A 22,712-nucleotide genomic window follows, 5' to 3' on the forward strand; every position below is an offset into this window, starting at 1 on the left:
CTTGCAGGGGAATTCTTAACATATTTCACAGCATTTCTAACTCTATCAATGCACACACCATGTTCTCTAATACCATCCCACACAATTAAATTAATGATATGAGCAATGCATCTAACATGAAGATTTTTTCCATCATTTATACATCCTGTTCTTCTAACCATTCTACTCAAGTGTGCACAAGCAACATCATTTGTAGAAGCATTATCAACAGTGACAGTAAAAAGTTTATCATCAATACCCCAATACTCTAAACATGCCTCAACTGCTTTTCCAATAGCCTCTCCTTTATGACTAGAAATTGGACAAAAATTTATGATCTTTTTATTCAATTTCCAGTCATTATCAATGAAATGAGCTGTAAGACACATATAATTAATTCTTTGTATTGAAGTCCAAGTATCAGTGGTCACAAAAATTCTTTGACATGTCTTAAACATTTCTCTCAATTTCTCTTTTTCACTATAATACAACTTTAAACAATCACGAGCAATGGTAACACGAGATGGAATGTGAAATTGTGGACATGCAACTTGCACAAAGTGCCTAAAACCGGGTTTTTCCACATGCTTAAATGGTAACTCATCAACAATAATCATGTGAATCAATGCCTCTCTAACATCATTCAAGTTAATAATCCTACTCCCACACTTTAATTCACTACTCTCATGTTCTTGATCAAAATACAATTTAGTTTGCTTTTCTTTGCCCTTTTCTTTTTCTATATTAATAGGATTACCGAGACATGATTCTGCATGGTTTTTAACATTTTTTGAACCATTAAGATTACCATCAGCAGCAAAAGTTTTAGGACAGAACTTACATTCAGCTCGTAGTTTTCCATTCTCGACGTACTCTAAGTAATATTTCCAATACTCAGCTTTCCTCTTACTTTTTCTGTTCCATATATATTCCCGCCCCGCTTTTAGCTTCTTATTAGGAGGCAAAGTAGATTGCAATTCTTCCATATCCTTTTCAGAAAGTGGCTGTGACGTTTGTTCAGAAAAAGAAGCAGACTGTTTGGATTGAGAGCTCTCCATCTACAATATAATTATATACAATATAAGTAATTTTAAAGTAACAATTATATACACATACCATTTTATAAAAAAATTTAAGAGCAACTTACATTGCAAGAATAAGAATCCGTGGTTCCTTGACTTCCTTCACTCCCTGCAAGAATAAAAACAAAAATAAGAACCCCTGAACTACACACAGGTTAGCCAACTTATTTAATCTTAATAATCTGAGTTCATACTTTTAGCAGCCTAGCAGGAATAAACACAAATTTTAAAGTATAAGTTAGCTTAAAAAGTGTCCATATATACACATTAGAAATATCAATACCAGGTAAATAGCGTATATGATACGGAGTATGAGTTAGTTTAATAAGTGCAAGTCCATTCATTATTCATTAGAAAACCAAACAATGATTAATATAATGAATCACTAGTTCACTACTCATCCAAAAAATTTCTCAACGATCAAAATTTATTACGAAGTAGTAAGTTACTAAGTTGTGCCGCATTATGTTGGATCAATTTGCAGGTTGGTATTATGGTATATATTCAACTATTCATAATACAATGTGAAATTGAATTGCCACATATAACATTCAAACACAGAGACTAATAATGCATACAAATATACAATAGAGTACATACTTAGCAGTTTTCTGTATTATACAGAAATATTGATTGAGATAATGATGGATTTTTTTTGTATTTCTCATCATCAAGACAAATTCAAGTGGAGACATATATTACCTTGAATAACTTATACTTTAGGAATAAACACAAATTTTCGCACTAAATTAATCTTAATAATCATAATAAACACAAAATTTCGAACTAAATTTCGCACTTGAACCCTAAACCCTAAACTTCTTAATTCTTATGAACCCTAAACTCAAAAAAACCAAAAAAAAAAAAAAAAAAACAGAAATTCGAAAGAGATGAACTAAAAATAAGAAATTCAACATGCAAACATCAAACAAATAAACAATCATTAAAAGCAATTGAAAATTTGAAACAAGAATAAACATATAAATTCTCACACTTAAATTTATTATTTCGAATTAAAAATACCAAAATTATAAGCAAATACTTGCCAGATATTATCGGTGTGCATCGCCTGAGAGAATGAGGGAGGTGTCGGCAGTGGGCGGTGGCCGGAGCGAGTTGGGACAGCCGCGTTGAGAAGTTGAGATTGAGGGAGGCTGAGAGAATCAGTTTGGGCTTAGGGAGTTAGGGTTAGAACTTAAAAATATGAAAGAGAAGTTTTAACGTCAGTTTCAATTTTTCAGAGTTTGGTTTTCTTTTTTTTTTTTTTTTTTTTTTTAATTACGATTTTCCCGGGTTTCAGGTCCGGACCTGAAAACCCCGGGTTTGGACCGGGTCCGGACCGGGACCGGGAACCTGGATTTTTAAGAACCGGGACCGGACCTGAATCAACAGGTCCGGTCCGGTTCAGGTCGGTTCAGGTCCGGTTTCAGGTCCGGGCCAATTTTTGTACACCCCTACTGGTACAAGTGATTCAAATTTTGATCAAGAATATGGTGATTGCACATTATTCCGTTATCTTTTAATTACAACAGTTAATTTTGCTGGCCTATAGAACATAACTTGATAATTAGTATACAGTCTTTGTTTAAGACATGCATATAGTTAAAGCAGAACTATAAAAAAGACGGAGAGAGTACACTATTTGACTTATATACCACTAAAATCGATTCGGTCCCATCTCACAAGTGTCCCTATACCGAAATCTTAAAACTCCACCTTCCCTAACGTCGAAACTAAACGCGCCACCAATAGTCCACTAGGCAAGCAAGATCAAAAAGTACAATAAAAGATACATACTCGTACAATATACAACTATACAAGTAGGTAGTAATAGTACCCAAAAAAAACCAATAATTGTCTGAAGTTTGTTGTTATTTTGAAAATTTACAAACCAAATTTTATAAACCAAAAAACATTGAGTAGACCACTAAAACCTCACTTGATAACCAGCAAAGCAGAAAGATGGACCTTAATTCATTTTTCTCTCTCCATTCTCCTCCTCCTTTCTTCTTCTCGTAATACACTCTCTTTTATTTTCTCTCTCCTCACTTTTTACTCATTTTCTCTCACATGGGTTTGTGTTCTGTTCTTCATCGAACCAAACCCAAACAATCAATTACCTGAAACCATTTACAAGCATTTCTCTCTATCCTCAAATCCCACCAAAATGAGGCTGAGGTTGTCGCCATTGCTGATGCTACTATTAGTATTGTTAATCCTCTTGATTGAACGATCCGATTCTGAGCCGACTCAGGACAAGCAAGCTCTCCAAGCATTCTTCTCTAAAGTACCTCACGCGTCGCGGGTTGATTGGAACTCGTCTGACTCGGTTTGTAATTGGGTTGGCGTTCAGTGTAATCCGGCTAAGACCCATGTTCACTCGCTCCGTCTCCCGGCCGCTGGATTAGTGGGCCCAATTCCGGAGAGCACAATCGGACGGTTGTCCGAGCTTCGTGTTCTCAGCATTCACAACAATCGTCTCAGGGGAAATCTTCCCTCCGATTTCTCCAACCTTACTTTCCTTCGCGCGCTTTACGTCGGAAGAAACCAATTTTCCGGCGAGTTTCCGGCGAGCTTGACTCAGTTGAATCGGTTGACTCGTCTTGACTTGTCTAGCAACAATTTCTCCGGTCCAATACCGTTTTCTATCAACAATCTTACCTCCTTAAATGGGTTGTTTTTGGAGAATAACAATTTTTCTGGTCAAATTCCAAGCATCAACGCTAAATTGATCGATTTCAATGTTTCTAATAATAATTTAAATGGGTCTATTCCAAAGAGTCTCTCGAAGTTTCCAGAAGCTTCGTTTTCCGGGAATTTACAGCTTTGTGGTGGCCCACTTCAGCCGTGTAATTCGTCGTTCTTTCCGTCGCCGTCGCCGTCACCGGAGGCGGTGGTTCCGTCATCTCCTGCGGAAGTTGGTGGTAAGAAGAAGTTGTCAAAGGGAGCGATTATTGGTATTGCAGTGGCAGCTGCAGCAGCTTTTCTGTTACTGTTGTTGTGTCTTGTTTTCTGTTGTTTGAGGAGGAAGAGGGACTCCTCCAAGGCTGCTGCCCTAAAAGGGCCCGCCGCGGGAGTCGCGGGGGCCAGGGCGGTGGGGCTTGGAGGAGGAGGAGGCGGGGCCGGGGAGGCTGGGACGTCGTCCTCCAAGGACGACCTCACCAGCGGGACCGGCCCCGAGGGCGGGGAGAGGAACAGGCTGGTGTTCGTCAACGGCGGCGCATACAGCTTCGATCTCGAGGATCTGCTGCGGGCGTCCGCCGAGGTTCTCGGGAAAGGCAGTGTCGGGACGAGCTACAAGGCGGTGCTCGAAGAAGGGACTACGGTTGTCGTAAAGAGGCTGAAGGATGTGGTTGCCGGAAAGAAAGAATTCGAGACACAAATGGAAGCATTAGGGAAGTGTAAGCATGAAAATGTGGTGCCACTAAGAGCATTCTACTTCTCCAAAGATGAGAAATTGCTAGTGTATGATTACATGGCCGCCGGTAGCCTGTCTGCTCTGTTGCACGGTATGAATTCTAATTCTTTTATTAAGATTATTGCATTGCATTACATTTTTCAAATTACAATTACATTGCTATTTGCCATGCTGAGTGGACATTTTTGTTGATTTATTTACGATTCTGTCACCTGATAAACGAATTTTGTTTATAAGGTGATAAATTGGGGCTCATACGAAGAACTTTTAGATGTAAGAAAATTAGTATAGTATTGTCAAATTTATTAAATTTAAGGGAAAATTAATCACTAAAAGTTAATTAAATTACCCATTTCTTTAATGATTAGGTACAGTTACTTGCTTGGCCATCATAATATAGAATGAAATTCTTTTTATTTTTTTGGATTATTTGATATATTGAATATTATTGGTGGTGGGTGGATATTGAATTATATAGATGAAAGATGATAGATTTGTTGCTTATTTTGGTTGCTTCTAGCACACTTGTACTTGAGAGAATTGAGCTGGACAACAATGGGAGGAGGAAATTTTTTATAGAAAAAATAATTAAAATTTTTATTGATAAATTTTTAATCTTTATTTGATTATTATAAGAAGTTGGGACCAAGATTGTAACATACCCTTTCATGATTTTAGGCACCGACAAAGGTCCTTGTGACTTAGGTTTCTTTTTTTACTTCTAATGATTTGAGTTAAGCCACTCTGTTCTTCTAACAATGTCGCACATTTTTCACCTAAAAAGATTAAAAAGAAAAAGGAAAAAAAAAAAAGAAAAAAAAGTTGCATGTTACAAAATTTCATCAAAACCCAAAAAACACTGTGTGAAGGTGTTCAGCATGATTGCCCATTGTATGATTCTGACATTCTGTGAATCCATTCTCTGAGGGCAATTAGGACTTTTCACTGATTTTTTTTTTTTAATTTTTTTTTTCCTTGGGACCATAAAGCATGAAAAACCTAGGGTGCTCTCTTTTTCTGTTGAGAAAGCTAATTTAGTGAGATTTTGGTATAAATAGGTGAGAAAATTAAGGAGTTTCCCAAGGCAAAATTTCCAACTTTAGCCAACTGTTTTTTGGTAAATAATGTGACACTTTTGATGATAAACGTGGGGCTGCTGTACTTCTTTTGGTTAATGAGAACCGAAAGATTAGTTTTGTCATTTTAATAATCCTCTAAGTTTTATTGGTAGTCTCACTTTTGGTTGGAGAATGGAGATTAAAGTACCTAGGGAGGGAGTGGCACTACAATTGAATGTAAGGAATCCCTTGTCTAGTTGGTGCCATGGCCGAACAGAATCGCCGTGTCCTACGTTTCATGTATCACTTGTATGCTGCTCGTTTTGATTGGATTGAGTGATGAGACCTGGATAGTAAAATGAATCGATAAAAATGATCACCACAAATGTAGAAGTGTAGAACATAAGAAGTAAGACTAAAGATTTGGATTCTGCTTATGGTTATTTCATACAGTATTGTGAATTATTTTATATTTATCCAACATTCTTCTGGGAAAACTAGTTTTAAAGGCAATATGTTGCTAGGACAACCATTAAATGTTTCTCAAGCAGAATTGGTCCAAGGCTCCAAGCTAATATTTTAATGAGGGACCAAGGGCAGCATTGCTTTTTTGGGAATTCCATAAGATCGAAATGAAAGTAGCTAGTGCCTATTTGCTACTGTGCTTCATTCTATGTCCAACGCACCAACTATAATAACACATTTGAAAGTTGGTTTGTCAATATGCGATTATGTGAGCATTTATACCTCAACTTTAAAGGGTATGGATATTGCTGGTTTAGGGCAGAAAGGGGTGGGCAGAGTAGTGATGAACGAACGTTTGCCTTTTCATGTCATTCTATAGTATCTTTGTGCGCTCATCTCCCACTTCCTCCGGTCACAAACATGCTTGTCATCTATCAAAAGGGCTTGCTAATCTAATGTGCAACCTACATATGCTAGAATTTCGAATATTGCAACTTACAAAGGGTCACACTTCACACTCCACTTAATCAACCTTTCAGTATCAACCTGAGGTCCTTTTTGCCTTTACTTGGTGGTTTTAGTTAAGACTTAGAAGAGTTAAAACATGATTGTACTTGGAGAATAACGGGGCTTGAAAAAGGTGGATAAAAAAGGTTTTGCACTGTACTTCCATTTAGCTTAACAGTTTGCTGCTATTTGTCTTAAGTAGCCTGTTTAAGATAACCATAAGTAGAATTTTGAATTAGACAGAGAAGGTTCTGTCTGAGCGACTTTTTACTCCTATCACAAAAATCTTCTAGGAGTTCTGCATATATATTGTTCAACTTGCATGAATTTTACAAATTGGCAACAGCTTTGTGTAAATGTGTTCTTTTGCTTCATTTGTGTGACTATATTGATATAATGTTTTGTGAAAATGCAGGTAGCAGAGGTGCAGGCCGCACATCACTAGATTGGGATAACCGAATGAAGATAGCCCTTGGCACTGCTCGAGGTCTTGCTAACCTTCATGTATCAAACAATCTCGTTCATGGCAATATTAAATCATCCAACGTCCTCTTGCACCCCAACAATGACCCTGCTGTATCGGATTATGGCCTCTCTAACATCTTCTCCCCCAATACTTCCTCCACCAACAATCGCATTGCTGGATACCGAGCTCCAGAAGTTGTAGAAACCCGAAAACCAACATACAAATCCGATGTGTACAGCTTTGGTGTCCTCCTTTTGGAACTTCTTACAGGGAAATCCCCAAACCAAGCTTCATTAGGAGACGATGGGGTTGACCTTCCTAGGTGGGTACAGTCAGTTGTCCGTGAAGAATGGACAGCCGAGGTCTTTGATGTTGAGCTTATGAGATATCACAATATTGAAGAGGAAATGGTACAACTCTTGCAAATAGCAATGACATGTGTCTCAACCGTGCCTGATCAACGACCCTCAATGCCCGAGGCACTCCGGATGATCGAAGATATGAACCGGAGTGAAAGTAACACCGATGATGGTATCCGACAGTCCTCAGATGACCCTTCTAAAGGGTCCGATGGGCATACCCCTCCCATGGAGTCTCGGACACCCCCTTCTTCTGTTACTCCTTGAGCAAATAAAAGGCACAAAATTTCATCTCATTGATCAATTGTTTTACAGAAATTTGAACAAAAACTGCGCACAGCGCGTAATTAAGTGTATAAATCGCGCAGAAAATTGTGGAGATGAGGCTAGATTGAGGAAACAGACCATCTTAGGTTCTTTTTTAATTTTTTTTAAATATATTTTTGAGAGGTTAATTTTTTTTTTTCCCTTATTTCTCCTAAGAGATTGGGGTCACTATTACATGTGTGAAATGGTTTTTGAGAGAGACAAGAAAATGGTGGGATTTTATGGTTTGTTTTTATGTAAAGGGTAAAAGGGGTTTGGGATTCCATAAACTTATTGGAATTTGGCTTTTGACCATTTTATTATAAGTTGGTGGATGTAGTCTGATTGGGAGGGATATCATTTTATTTTTTATTTTATTTTTTGGTTAATTTTTCAACTTTGTTTATTTGATTCTTTTTTCAATTAAATAGCATTATTATCTCCAGAATATTTGTCTTTGATCTATATATACCTATGTTCTTTACAGTTCATGCTGTATTAATTATACGGAAATTTCATGATATACCACTGAGTCTCTTCAAAATTCACCATATACCACACAAAATCTTTTAATTCACCATATACCATTCAGTTTAGGTCCGTTAGCACAGTATAGCATTAATGACAACTGCCGTCAGTGTGCCGTTTGGGGTAATTTCTTAATTCACCGTATACCATTACTTTATTTTATTTTGCATGAAATACCATTTTTTTTTAAAAATGTAGCCGTTGGAAGAGTGTAACGGCTAGTTTGTGCATATATATGTGATTTTTGAAGGAGTCACGTACCAAGGCACACCTCTAACCTCTAAAAGCATTTGCAAAGATGTCAACAAACTCAAGATCATCATCATCGTCGTCTTCTTCTTTTAATTCATCGTATGTAAGGGTGCCAAACAAAGCATGTTCTTGTGGTAGGAAGTTTGCAATAAGAGGCTCCGATTCGGCAAAAAATCCACAAAGGTTGTACTACAAGTGTGATGTTTGTGATACATTCAGATGGTGCAAAGGCAATGTTGATGAAAATGTCTCATGGGGTTATGAAAATCAAAGCAGGGGAGGGAATACCACGCATGGAAGTGAGACCGTGTTGAAGCATGAGTTGAAGGAGCTAAAGAAAAAAGTAGCAAAACAGCAAAAGATAGTGAATGGAGCAATTAAAATAGGAGCAATTTTGTTTGTGTTTATTGTATTTCTAGCCTTAAAATGAAAAATGTAAGACAAAATATTTTGTATTTTAAATAAGTTGTACTTAAATTGGTAACATTGTTTGTCAAAAAAATATGCCTACATAATTGTTGAGTACTAGCATTACATACATTAAATAAGAAGTGCCATATAAACCAAGTAGTAGCAAAAATTTACACTTCACAACTAGCTGCAACATTTTGTTCAAAAACACAGGACACTGAGTTGTGTTCATAAAAAAATTACACTTCACAACTAGCTTCAACAATGCTAAGTAGCAGCCTTTCTCTTCTTCCCCCTTGTGTTGGGTTTCTGTGAAGAGGAAGCTGCATGTTCTGCCTTCTTTGCTGCTGCCTTTCTTGCCTTGCATGTCACTGCATCGTGTCCTAGTTCTTTGCACAGGCTGCATTTGTTGTTCTTGTGCCTCTTCCCTTTTTTTGCTTCATGAGCAGCTCTTCTCCTTTGCTTAGGTGGTCTGCCTGCATTTCTTTTCCCTTGGGGAGGTGCAATTTCTGGCACATCAAGTGAAGGCCAGTGAGTTGGATCAGCCATGGGGTGGATGTGGTCTCCATAAGTCTGTTTATATGCAGCCCCCTTGTAGAAAGGAGACACAAAGTCCCTAGGATCAAGTCTCTGGTTGTAAATGACCATGAGACCATGCTTGCATGGGATCCCTGATCCTTGCCATTTCCCACACCCACAAGTCATATTTCCAAGGGTGACAGGGAACTTGACATGGCCATCCCTCACCTCAAACTCTCCACCACCAGCTGTAGTGACATGGCAGAACCTAGACTCATCAGTCCTAGTCTCCAACACCCCCTTTGCATGCTCTGTCAGCTCATGAGGATCCATGGCCACTGCTTTATCAAACCTGGAATCCATCCTTTTCATGCACCAATTCCTAACAGCTTAATCATTCCAAAAAAAAAAAAAAATTCAACCATGTGCACAGGCATTGAAATGAGCAAAACAGGGAACCAAATTTACCTTCCAGCAATGTCAACACAGGCATGTCCCTGTTGGCCTTTGTTATGGCATTGAATGACTCTACGAAGTTTGTTGTGTTATGATCACAACAAACTGTCCTGTCAAACATGTGCACACTCCATTGCTCTTCAACCTTTGTCAGATAATCAAATGCTGCTGCATCATACTCTTTTATCTTTGACATAACTTTTCCAAAGACATACTCATTGTAGGCATTTGCAGCAATCCAAAACAACTTATGAAATGATGTCCCACTCCATCCTGCAGCCTTGCAATTTGAGTACAAATGCTGGCAGCATACTCTCCTTGTAGCTCTTGGGAACACCTCAAACAATGCTGATTCAACCCCCTAAACAAAAGTAGAGTAGTTAGTAAACAACTTCATAATCACAAATTAAAGACAAAGAAGAAACTTACCCTCATCCTGTCACTGATAAAAGTCCAGTCATCCTTCTGAGATCCATACTGAGCAAACATGCACCTCAAGTTTCTGAAGAAATAAGTCCAAGAATCTATGCTCTCTGTGTCAACAATCCCATATGCTAACACAAAGATCTCATTATTCCCATCAATTGCAACTACAGTGAGCATAATCCCTTTGTAATACCCACTTAAATGTGCACCATCTATTCCTATGATAGGTCTACAACCCCCTAAGAATCCTCTAACTTGAGCTGCAAAAGATATGAAACATGCCTTGAATTTCAAACTGTGATCCTCACTGCCAGTCCATGTAATAAGGGCATATGACCCAGGATTTGTGGACTTTATCATTTCAGCATACTTTGGAAGAGCTGCATAGGACTCAGCAAACCCACCATGTAATTGCTCCCTGGCTAAACTCCTCACTTTGTATAACAATCTCAACTTCACAGTGATCGTGTACCTTTCCATGCACAGCCTCTGCAATGACTCAACTGGGACATCTGGGTTTGTCTCTAAGTCTTGAAGCAAATGTCTGCATAGCCATGCTGAAGAGACCATATGATTCTCTTCCAGCCTCCCACAAGTTGCATGCTCTCCTTTTAGCTTCTTTATGTCCCAACTGACTTTGTCTCTTAGAACTGAAGCATGAATCCTCCAAGTGCAATCCCTCATCAAACACCTTGCTATGTACCTCTTACTGTCAGTATAGTCAACTGAAACAGAGAAGCCCTCTTGTATGCAGTAATCTCTGAATACCTCTAGAAACCGTGTTTTGGTTTCAAAAATCAACCACTCCTCAAGAACAATGGATCCAAATGGTGAGTGAGACCAGATTATACCATTTTTGTACATTTTATCTAACACATGAGACCCATCTAAGTAATCCTCAAAGGTCTTCTCATGTATATTATCAGGAACATCTTCTTCTCTCACAATGTACTCATCCTCAATGTCCAACTCCATATCATAATCAGCCTCAACATCAGAAGCTTCATAATCACCATCTTCACTATCACTAGAAGGCCAACCATCAGACTCAACATCAATTTCTTCAACCACCAATTTTGTTTTGCTCCTAGTGTTGATTTGCCTCCCTGCTGCAGTTTTCTTGCCAACATCAAGGCCAAACTTAACAACAGTGCTTCTAGGCACCCTCCATTCTTTGGGTTTAAGCCTGGTTTGTGCTTTGGGCTGGGTTGGTTGCCTAGGCCTTCTAGCTGTTGGGTGTGATGGTTGTGCTGTAGGGGGGGTAGGCTGTCTGGGTTGGTCTGTTGGTGTTTGTGGTGGAGGGGGTGTAGGCTTCTTGGGTTGGTCTGTTGTTTGTGGTGGAGGGGGTGTAGCCTGCCTGGGTTGGTCTATTGGTGTTTGTGGTGGGGAAGGCTGCTGTTGGGGAACATTGGGTGATGTAGGTGTGGGCTGTCTGTGTTGAGTTGACTGTCCTGGGGTTTTTTTCTTCTTCTTTGGAGTAAGATTTTTGCTTCTTGGAGGGTTTTTTGGTTGAGATGTTTGAGGTTGTGAGGGTTGAGGTTGTGATGGTTGAGGTTGTGAGGGTTGAGGTTGTGAGGGTTGAGGTTGTGAATCCCCTGGAAACACCTCATCAGCTGCTGGGGTAGCAAACACTCTTACATATTCAATCCCATCATCATCAGCATCCACAACAGGGACCTCTACAGCCACAGTGTATGCCTGCTGATTAGGGGATTTTTCCCCACCAATCACCATCTGATAAGTGGACCAATCAGGTTCCGCCATGTGTCCGTCACATGGGCCAATAGGAGCCTGCCACGTGTCAAGCAATGATCCGTCCACTATGGACCAATTACGACGCGACACGTGTCCTTCCCATGACACCTGGGATAACCGGTCACCTAGGCCCAACTTCCGTGGGAAGCCCAATCAACCCAAGGTTAACCTAAACCTAGATTGACACGTTTCCCGAGGTTATAAATACCTCCCTTAATCCTCATTAAGGGGGAGGACGCAGATTACACACATTAAACTCTCTCACCTAGAGAGACCCAATCACTTTAATTTTCGCATTAATTACTCCTTAATCAAGTACTAACTTGACCGTCGGAGGCGGATCTCCAATCATCCGGAGCATCCGTTTGTTTTGCAGGTACAGGCGTCCGGTTCCAGTCTCGGAATTGTAACTCTCCCGCAGGACATCAGAAAACCCCGAAACACCTGCTGGGCCAAAAGCTGCTCCTCAGCTTCTGCTTCCTCTGCTTTCCTTCTATTCTCTTCCTCCATTAGCCTAATATTTTCAGCCCTGTTCTTCAAAGTTTTTGCCCAACTAGCTTCTGCAGACTGAAACACAAGAGATGGTGTTTCTGTCTCTTCTATAAACACTTCAATTTCATCCTTCCCTTCATTCCACTCCCACATTTTCAACATTGCCCCATCATCAACTAACTCTAACTTACGATTTGTTCTAGGTTTACTCACAAGCAGGGTGAAGTATTTAGGGAGATATACGTTCTGTTTCACTGAATCCTCAAACATATACTCAATCAATACCATCAAATTGATCTTATCAGTGTCATCTACCCTCACATCAAAAGTACCTCCTGGAGCACGAACTACCAACCACATTGCACTCATCCTAACAACAACATTTACCAACAACACATTACATCACAATCCAAACTATAAATCGCATACAAAACAAAAACACATCACTTTAGCATAATTCAAATTCGCAGGCAACACAACACACTTAACTTTCACATAATTCACATTCGAATTTCATAGCAAACAAATTGACACAGATGATCAATTTCCACCAAACCCTAACCCTAACTCAATTTTGCAAAAAAACAACAAAATCAGAACTCGAAATGCAAATGGATAAGGATAGTAATACCTTGCGTATGCTTAATCCACCGAATTAGCGAACTTTGTGCGAAATTCAGTCACGACCACCACGCTGCCTCACAAACCTCGTCAAACAGCCACTAAGTTCAACCGTCGTTCCCAATTTTCTTTCCTACTTGCAATTCACTTCACAAAATCGACACTTTGCAAATTTTTGATGGATTTTTAGGGTTCCAGATCAGCGAAGAAGAACAGAGAGTTTCTTGAATGGAAAAGAAGAAAGATAGGGGTCAATTTTTTGAAGACAAACGTTGTGTTTGGGGAAGTCAACCCTAACAATGGCACCAGTTGAATTCGTAAGGGCATACTGGTAATTTACCCCAAACGGCACACTGACGGCAGTTGTCATTAATGCTATACTGTGCTAACGGACCTAAACTGAATGGTATATGGTGAATTAAAAGATTTTGTGTGGTATATGGTGAATTTTGAAGAAACTCAGTGGTATATCATGAAATTTCCGTTAATTATATAAACTGCTACAATCTTATATTATTAAGTATTTTCAGTACTGTGTTATGATCTGCCAGTTAGTAGTGTTATATAACAATGGTCTTAATTTAATAATAATGCTTTGTAATTAAGTGTTTTTGCTCCATAACTTTTATGCTTGTGTAGTTATGTTTGTTTTAAAGTGTTTGCTTGCATCACTTTTGCTTTCCTTGTCTTCCACCTTTGCTACTTAAGACCCAAGGATTGCAATCATCATTCTAAGAATTTCCTGTTTTGCTGTTGTCCAACGAACTCTTTTGTGGAGAATAAATTCTTATTTATCTAATTTTCGTCGCAATTTATTTCATAACCCATCACGAACAAGCATCCTTTTTACATGTTGTAGTGTAGCCATGTAGGATATATGTCGCACTCAAAATACTCTTGGTTGCACCATATAGTTAAATTTACGGTGATATTTGTAATAAAAATAACAGCTCTCTGATGTTATTACTTCAATGTTTGAAGTCAATGGTAAGTGTAAATGCCTAATTTTGTCACTCTTTCCATGAATTGGTAGCAGCCATTTAATTATTTATTTTATCAAACTTTTAAACGGAGTAAAACCCAAGCACAATTATACTTAAATACCTGATCTTGTCCATAGTCAGAGTGGACATGTGTTGGGTATAATACTATAATGTTCCTACTGTATTAATTACAAGTATAAAAGATAAAAATAAAAGTTTTATATGAATTGTTTACAAACAATGTGTACTGTAATAATGTACCTATGCATTACGTAGTAGATATTTAGATGGACAAACAAGAATTGAAGTTATAGAGTACTCCGTACAAAACATAAGATGACTTATAAATAACTACTCCTCTCCGTATTCTGTATAATATGATGAATGACTTTTATGAGCAAACGTAATGGGATATTTTTTTTGATTCGTAAAATGAAATTGTCTCATACCATTATAAATTACGATAGTGAAAAATCAATTAGGAAACATGATTCTTTAGGTAAGGCCTCATATAATTGTATCAAGACACGGAGAAATGCTAAAAATCAATTAGGAAACATGATTCTTTAGGTAAGGCCTCATATAATTGTATCAAGACACGGAGAAATGCTAAAAATCAATTAGGAAACATGATTCTTTAGGTAAGGCCTCATATAATTGTATCAAGACACGGAGAAATGCTAAAAATCAATTAGGAAACATGATCCTTTTGCTAAGGCCTACAACCATGTTTATCCAACTTAAAGTGACTTTAAACTGTTTAAACTAACCCATATTATCAAAAAATCATTTTGTCAGTGATTTCTTGGAAGGTAGTCATTGATCATAACTGATGAGCTCCTCTAAAGATAACAAAATCAATGATTTCTAATGGACTAAAGTTAAAATACTAAGAAATAAATTGGAGAAATTTGATAACTTTATATATTTAGATTGTTTGTATTTTTGAATGTTTAAAATCACATGAATTACTTAATTTATTCAAGTAATTTTTACAAAAACAAGAAAGAAAGGAGAAAAAAAGAAAATAAAGAAGCACTATGGGGAATTTGTATGCATGTGGGAGTTGAGGGAACCAGGCTGGCCTGCTTAACTCTACTCCATTCACATTACTGACATAATAGTCCCCATTGAAATCCCATTCTTTTTATTTTGACTTTTTTTTCTACAAAATTAATTTTTAAAATTTTTTGAATTAATTTTCTAGTCTATAAAATTAGATTTGATCGAGTGATTTATCAACCGTGGATCCACCCAAGTTTGACTCCATTGATTGTATCTCGAACCTTCATGCTTGATAATTGAGTTTCTTTTTTCACCCTAGCATGCTCAAGTTCCAATCATTGTTTTAAAACAATTAATCAAAATTTACCATTTTTTCACGCACATATCGTATACATCAAATATAGCAAGAAAATACAAGTAGTTTCTACGACTGATTTTAAAGCTTGAAAAACACAAATGTGTGATATCAAAATGGACTAAATCGATGTCTATAAACATCACATTTTATTTGAAATTTTAATCCCATTATCCCCATTTATTGCACAATACTCGTAGTTATATTCTTATATTCTCAATTATAAATTATCAATTAGGTTTGGACTTAAACCAGAGATGGTTTCTCTCAAGTTAATCTTTGTTGAAGAATTAATTGATTTTAAGTGTATAACTAAAAGGCACAATGTTTTTTTTTTTTTTTTTTTTTTTTTTTTTTTTTTTTTTTGAAGGATTAAGCAGGCAATTTATTATAATTCAAAATCCACAAAAAGTTGTGATACATTGAGGAAAAAATTTCATACAAACTAATTAAATTACTATTGGTATCTCATCTAACTTAATTACTATGAGATGAGCTACAACATTACCAACCTAATTATATACACAAAAGGTTATATAAATTACACTTCGTGTATAAATAAAATTAATGTCTTGATGTTTTAATAACCACCCAAGACTACATACATACAAGAAATGACTGGTGATTTTTTGTTATCAAAAAATTGAAAAAGTTGTTAATTTTACCCCATTTTCCCTTTATTTAATTTTCTTACACACACACGCGCCACCAAGGAAGCGTGGGCGAAGAATGTACAAGAGAAAATGAGCTGAGCAATCACGTGCATGGGAGGGGCTTAGACTGAGAGAGAGCAAAAGATGCCCACTTGTTGCACCGAAAGTGATTTTATTTACTACAAAAAAGTTTATGATAAATTGACCAAACCTACCTTCTTTTTTTGACCAACGCTAAAATAAATTGATCTCATGTTGTTGTTTGCTAATTACTCCATCCGTCCCAAAATATTTGACACAGTTTTCATTTTCGTTTGTCTTAAAATATTTGACACATTATTAAATATAAAATGAGCCCACTAATAAATTTTTATTTTCCTATACTCTCTTTGGGACTATAAACCCCAAAATCCAATTAAATCCTACATTTTTTCTCTACTCACTACCCCCACCTCTCCCACTTGTCGTTTTCTTACAATATAAAAATACAAAATAGAATTATTTATACAATAAACAAATTTTTTAAATGGATCCACTTATAGTTTTCTTATACTACGTGTCCACCCCAACGTACCAAGTATTCTGGTAGGAAGGAGCAACTTTGTAACTATCTTGTTAAGGACTCTAGGTTGTGTTTTTTTTGGTTTTGACCCAAAGAGATAATTGTATTTTGTTTTTGTCATATTCATACCAACATCATGCTAGCGAAAGTATATAGTTAGGTGGCTTAGGTCGGATAATGGCATGTATAGACATATAATAGTAAGTTATTAACTACTAATAAAAGTAATAAAACTGTATCTAATAGCTATTTAATAGTTAGATAGAGATTGATGGATTTTATTTATGGCAAAAGTTGTATACAATAGGCATATTATTACAACTAGAAGACTACTATGCAACTATTCTTATGACAAGAGTGTTGCGTAAATTGTAACAATTGTTAGGAACAAATGGAAGAGGCCAGGGAAGAAGAAAAGGATCGAAGGAGTCGAGGAAAAAAAAACCCTTTAAAAAGGAGATTAAATTGACGAGAAAAAACAAGTTAAACAACTCTTATTGATTTTTATTACCTTTTCTCTTAGTTTTTTTTATTCCTTAGAAATAGACATAAAGTAGAAGCAACACAGTTACACAAAACTCCTTTGAATTTGTGTATTTATATATACATCATATTTGCTAGATAAGTCAATTACAGTTTAAGTATAATACATACTATAAAAATACCACGTGTTAATCTCATAAAACAAATACGGAGTACAATACTAAACCAGTAAAATCTTGTTTCACAAAGATCATTACGATTATATACAAGTATAATTTTTTAATGAAGAATAAATATAAGTTTAATAAATTAAATTTAAGAGAATTGACCACCCATTTTCTACCTATTAGTTTGGCTCATTGAATTAAAAAAAAAAAAATTAAAAAAAAATTATTAAAAAATTGAGCTAAAATTTAACAGATTATGTTATGCAAAACTTTCATAACTCGTCATGAAATGGTTCGTCATCCCGTGGTACTCATGAAGTCATGAGCAAACATTGTCTTTCAGCTAGCCGTTTATTTAAAATTTTAGTATATTATGATTATTATTTAAAAAAAAAAAACACATGATTTGAATATAAGAACTCTAACTCTCCAAATCATAAGCTAACGTAAATATATAAATAATTACAGGCTTAATGATTTAAGTACTTTACATAATGGGTGGGCTTTTAATCCTACATTATATAACGGAACATATTGTCGTGTATAATAAAAAGTGAAGAAGATTTGGAACCCAATTATTTAACTTTATAATTTAGTGGTTTAAAGACGAAGAAAGCAACATGACAGAAATCTACTTAGACCAAGACTAAAGAATATCCTCCATAATAAATAAACCATGAACTTAAATTCATGGCAATAAACTAATAATAATAAAAGAATATAAAACAAGAAAAGAAAGTTCTAGATATAAAGAAATTAAACCATGAACATCAATCATAGATCTTTATTAGGTTTGCAGGATATGTCTCTCTCAACGGATATTAACATATGATACCATCATTTGCATCCATGATTATTTCATGGTCCATCTAAAATGTTAACATTGATCATCATATAGTTAAATAAATTGCTAAATAATGTTTAATTAGCAAACCAAAAAATATATATTGTTGAATTGGACCGTTAGTTCATTGGAGCATACTTGAGGGGAATTTTTGCATTTTTAGAGAGTGTACGATACACCTGTTTTTAAACACTCTCCGACACAAAAATGTTTAAATTATATTCGTGTCACATTACATAAAAGTGAACTCTACTATAATGTAACAAATTATTTAGAGATGGATCCATCTAGTCGAGTCTACGACTAGTGCGCTGATTATAAATATTGAGTGCGGCCCAAGTTTAATTAACATTATAACTCAGAATAAGCCACAATGCCTCCATATGCTCGACCATATATTACAGCCTTAAAGGCTTATACTTCTCATTAACAACTTCACCTACAACTCATCCAAAATTATGACTTCCTTTTGACAAATACTATTTCTGTAACCATGACCATAATCATCATTTAATTTCCTAACCGTACGTTCACCTAATTAAGTGGCAAATATGGAAAACTTCTAAACAAAGTCACCTTATTATTACTCTATCTATTTAGTGACAATTTTTGGTGATTCCACAATAACCACAAGTCCATAATAAAGTTTTACGGTTCAATAGCTATGATTATAAGAGGGAAAAAAACAACTATGACGTGAGTGTTAGGCAATACAATCTTCTACATGGTGTAATAAGCTACTTTTAGCTAATTATTCAACCAAACATCTATTACGTGATTAGAGTTTGAAGATTCAACGACAAACTAGGGTTGTTCAACGTTCCAAGACCAATAGCTTGATAGGTTTATCTCTAAGATTTGTAAATGGTGTAGTCGTGATCGGTGTCATTTTGCATAATGACCACGGTGCTACGGGGAATTTGAAACGGTGCCAAGCTAGCTATGCTTTTCAACACACCAAAAATCAGAGGCAACAATAAGTAATACCAACTGCATGATACTGACAGAGAAGAGAAGCATTAGGAAGCTGAATAATAATATGAGATGAGATAAGAATGTTCTCTTTTTGCCAAAACAAAACAAAACAAAACTTTATCCAACCATTTTCATCATTCTTTCTTGCAAGGAAAATTAAGAATATAATTTGTTTTAACAAAAGAGGGTTCCTTCCATGTGCTGTAAGACTTATATTGATAAGGATTATTCCTGTAAAAAGGAGCTATGGTCCATTTTATCACTTGCTCACACCTAATTTATATGTATGATTAATACAGCATATCAATGAAATGTGTCATCAACAATATATAATATGCATATAACAGAAAATCGCTTTTTGAATAAATTATTATCAACAGACTAAAATAAGACAGAGAGTGACAAGTGTAGTTAAGTTGCATGTACTTGTCACAATGTAAGTTTGTTTTTCCGATAATTAAGTTTTATAAGTTAAGGCATGTTCGACAATAGCTTTTTAAGTGGTTCATTGAACAAACCAATAAAATGTGCCATGAAGACAGCATCTGTCACGATTTCATTAGCTTAGAGTGAATTTGGAAGTAGCTTCTGGAGTATCATTTCATTAGATTACTGTATTTTTACCAAAATCTACAATATCAACAGCTTGTTGAACACCTATATTGACAATTAATCTATACAGAGTATCAATAAGCAGAACAACTATTAAAACAACCAATTTTGCCTAGCAACCCCTTAGCTTTTCTTCCCGAGCATCTTTAATTTTCAAGTAGTTCAGTATGATTGCTCTACTGTTTATGCCGCCTAAAGTAATTAGTGAAATCATAACCACTGTTAAGAGGAATGGATTCCCAGATTGAAATACGTGCATTTCGGTCTCATATCTGCTTCTAACAATGCAAGGATCATGCTGATTTCATGCATCATGCTTTTGAGGATGTGATCTATCACTGGCAACAAATACACGAGCTTCAGTCCCAAATTTGAACCCAACTGCATCCAGGATTCTTGTCCAAACTCCTTGTATTCATTAAATTTCTCCATTCCAATGCTCGCTTTAGCCCATTTTCCAGCAGATGCACACACATTTGAAAGTGCTACATAGTTTGCAGTATTATCGGGTTCTTGTTGGAGTAAGAATGTCAAAACGTATTCCCCAAGTTCAATCAGACCATGTTCCTTGCATGAAGAGAGTAGTGATCCTATCATTTCTCTGCATCTGGCTCAAATGGCATAGTCAAAATGATCGTAATAGCGTCATCCAAACTACCACATCGGGAAAGAATAGTAACCAAACAGCCATAATGTTCCTTTTTTGGCCTTCTATTATACATTTGTACCATATCAACAAAAATTTCCAACCCCTTGTCAACCAGTCCATGACTACAAGCTCAAAAAATGCTGGTGAAGGTTACCTCAATCGGTTCTATGCCCTCCTTTCGCAAATGCTTGTGTTGCCAGAGCATATAAAGCATGGCCATGTAGCCCATAAGCTGAGATCATAGCACTGTATAATGCTAATCCTTTGTCTGAACTCAAATTAAATACTTTCCTTGCATGAGCTATGCATCCACATTTAGCATACAAGTCCACCAAAGAAGTTGAAATTTCTATAGAAGATTCATAGCATCGTCTCATGACATATCCATGAATTGATTTTCCAAGCAGTAAGGATGTCATATCTATACAAGCTGAAAGCACGCCAGTTAGACTCATGGTATTAGGTTGAACTCCAGATTCTTGCATTTGCTGAAAGAACAATATTGCCTCCAAGGCAAGCCCATTTTGAGCTAAACCTGTTATAAGAGTAGTCCAAGTTACCACATTAGGTTCAACACCAGCGGAACGCATTTGTAAGAACATATTTTTCGCTTCATCTACCAAATGATTCCTTAAGAGGGAGAGAAGTATGGAGTTCCAAGTTATCAAATTAGGGTGAAAACCCTGTAGCTGCATCTGATAAAACAACTCCAGGGCTCTGCCACTTAAGCCTAGCTCTGCATAAGCAGCTAAGAGCGCGTTCCATAGTACAAGATCCTTCTCTAAAGAATATTCAAACACTCTCCTAGCATAATCTATTTCCTTACTTTTCGCATACATATTGACCATGCTAGCTGCAACAACATCAGTATCAAGGTTATTTCGAATACAGTAGCAATGCCCCTCCCTACCAAGTTTAATATCACCAGTATCAGCACAAGCGGAAATCAAAGAGGCCATAGTCACACAATCAAATCTTAACCCTTGTAATCTCATAAACCGACACATATTAACAGCATTTTCAGCCAAACCATTCTGAACATAGCAAGAAATCAGCAAATTCCAAGTAACTGCATCCTTCTCCACCATCCTTGAGAACACAAGTTCAGCATCTTCTACCCAACCAATCTTAGAGTAAAAGTTAATCAATGAACTTCCCAAAATATTACCCATTTCCAAACCATATAAAACGGCAAGAGTATGCCCTTGCCTACCTTCTTCAACAACTCCTAAATTCGCCGATGCTGAGAGCAAACTCGACATAGTGACCCTAGTCAGTTCAACCCCTTCAGTTCTCATCTCATAAAACAATTGAATTGCTTCCTCATTCATCCCATTTTGTACATAACCCACAATCATCGAATTCCAAACCACAACATTTCTCTCAGACATTTCATCAAACACCTTCTTTGCATCATCAAGAACACCACATTTTCCATACATATCAACCAAACTACTTGCAACATATACACTCTCATCAAAACCTACTTTAATTATATACCCATGAATTCCTTTCCCAAACCCTAGAAATTGATCAGCAGCACATGCTTTTAATGCACTGGGAATCACAAAATTATCAGGAAAAAACCCATTTTCTAGAAATTCACAGTAACAAATTAAAGCCTGCTCATTTAATTTCATCCTAGAATATAACCCAATTATAGCAGTCCATGAATATATATTCTTAACAAATAATCTGCTAAACATACGATTAGTAAGCTCTAATTCATCACATTTTCGATAAAATATGACTAATTTAGTCTGAATATACTCATTTCTTGCAAAAACATCACCTTTTTTGATGATTAGCGCATGAATTTGCTGACCCAAGAAAAAATCTGGCAAATTTGCACATCCTTGAAGTAATTCAACGTAAAATTCAGGGCCAATTTGGACGCCATTGTTGGGCAATTGTGAGAGAAGATGAACAGCTTCTGAGATTCGCCCATTTCTAGAAAGAGGAGAAAAATCTGTGAAACAAGATCTTTCACTTGTATGATTTTCTGGAAAGTGGGTTGTGTTAAATTTGAGAGAAATTGAAAATTTTCTGGGGTTATGATTAAAGAGGTTTAATGTTGGGCTGATTGATAGAGAAGCCATGCAATTGATAAGAACAGAGGTTGGGATTTGGAGGATAAGGTGGTCATCTTGGGTCTCTCATGGTTAATATTTAATAAGTTTACCCTACGTATTTTAATTTATCCGAACTTATTTTGTTCACAAACTTGAAACTTTTATATATGACTGGCCATGTCGTATGATCAACTATTACGTGGGTTACTTTGTTAGTGATATATGGGTTACTCACTCGGTCAAAGGTTATTA

At 36.4% G+C, this 22,712-nt stretch overlaps 1 protein-coding gene and 1 pseudogene across 1 annotated transcript; one reads left to right on the top strand and one right to left on the bottom strand.

Moving 5' to 3' along the window:
• The first annotated feature begins 2,900 nt into the window (after positions 1–2,900).
• LOC110707856 (probable inactive receptor kinase At2g26730) lies at positions 2,901–7,734 on the top strand. The gene is made up of 2 exons (XM_021885920.1): positions 2,901–4,570; positions 6,925–7,734. The coding sequence occupies exons 1-2, from the start codon at positions 3,229–3,231 to the stop codon at positions 7,599–7,601; spliced, it is 2,019 nt and encodes a 672-aa protein (XP_021741612.1). The 5' UTR covers positions 2,901–3,228; the 3' UTR covers positions 7,602–7,734.
• Positions 7,735–19,713: 11,979 nt separating this feature from the next.
• LOC110707858 lies at positions 19,714–22,681 on the bottom strand (annotated as a pseudogene).
• Positions 22,682–22,712: the final 31 nt, after the last annotated feature.

Source organism: Chenopodium quinoa, unplaced genomic scaffold (genome assembly GCF_001683475.1).
Source record: "Chenopodium quinoa cultivar QQ74 unplaced genomic scaffold, ASM168347v1, whole genome shotgun sequence".
NCBI lineage: Eukaryota > Viridiplantae > Streptophyta > Magnoliopsida > Caryophyllales > Amaranthaceae > Chenopodium > Chenopodium quinoa.

Bases quoted from the DNA above. Each gene is read 5' to 3' on its own strand.
- LOC110707856 (XM_021885920.1), top strand. From the start codon at position 3,229: ATGAGGCTGAGGTTGTCGCCATTGCTGATGCTACTATTAGTATTGTTA. The intron at 4,571-6,924 runs GTATGAATTCTA...GTGAAAATGCAG, and splicing joins CCTGTCTGCTCTGTTGCACG to GTAGCAGAGGTGCAGGCCGC.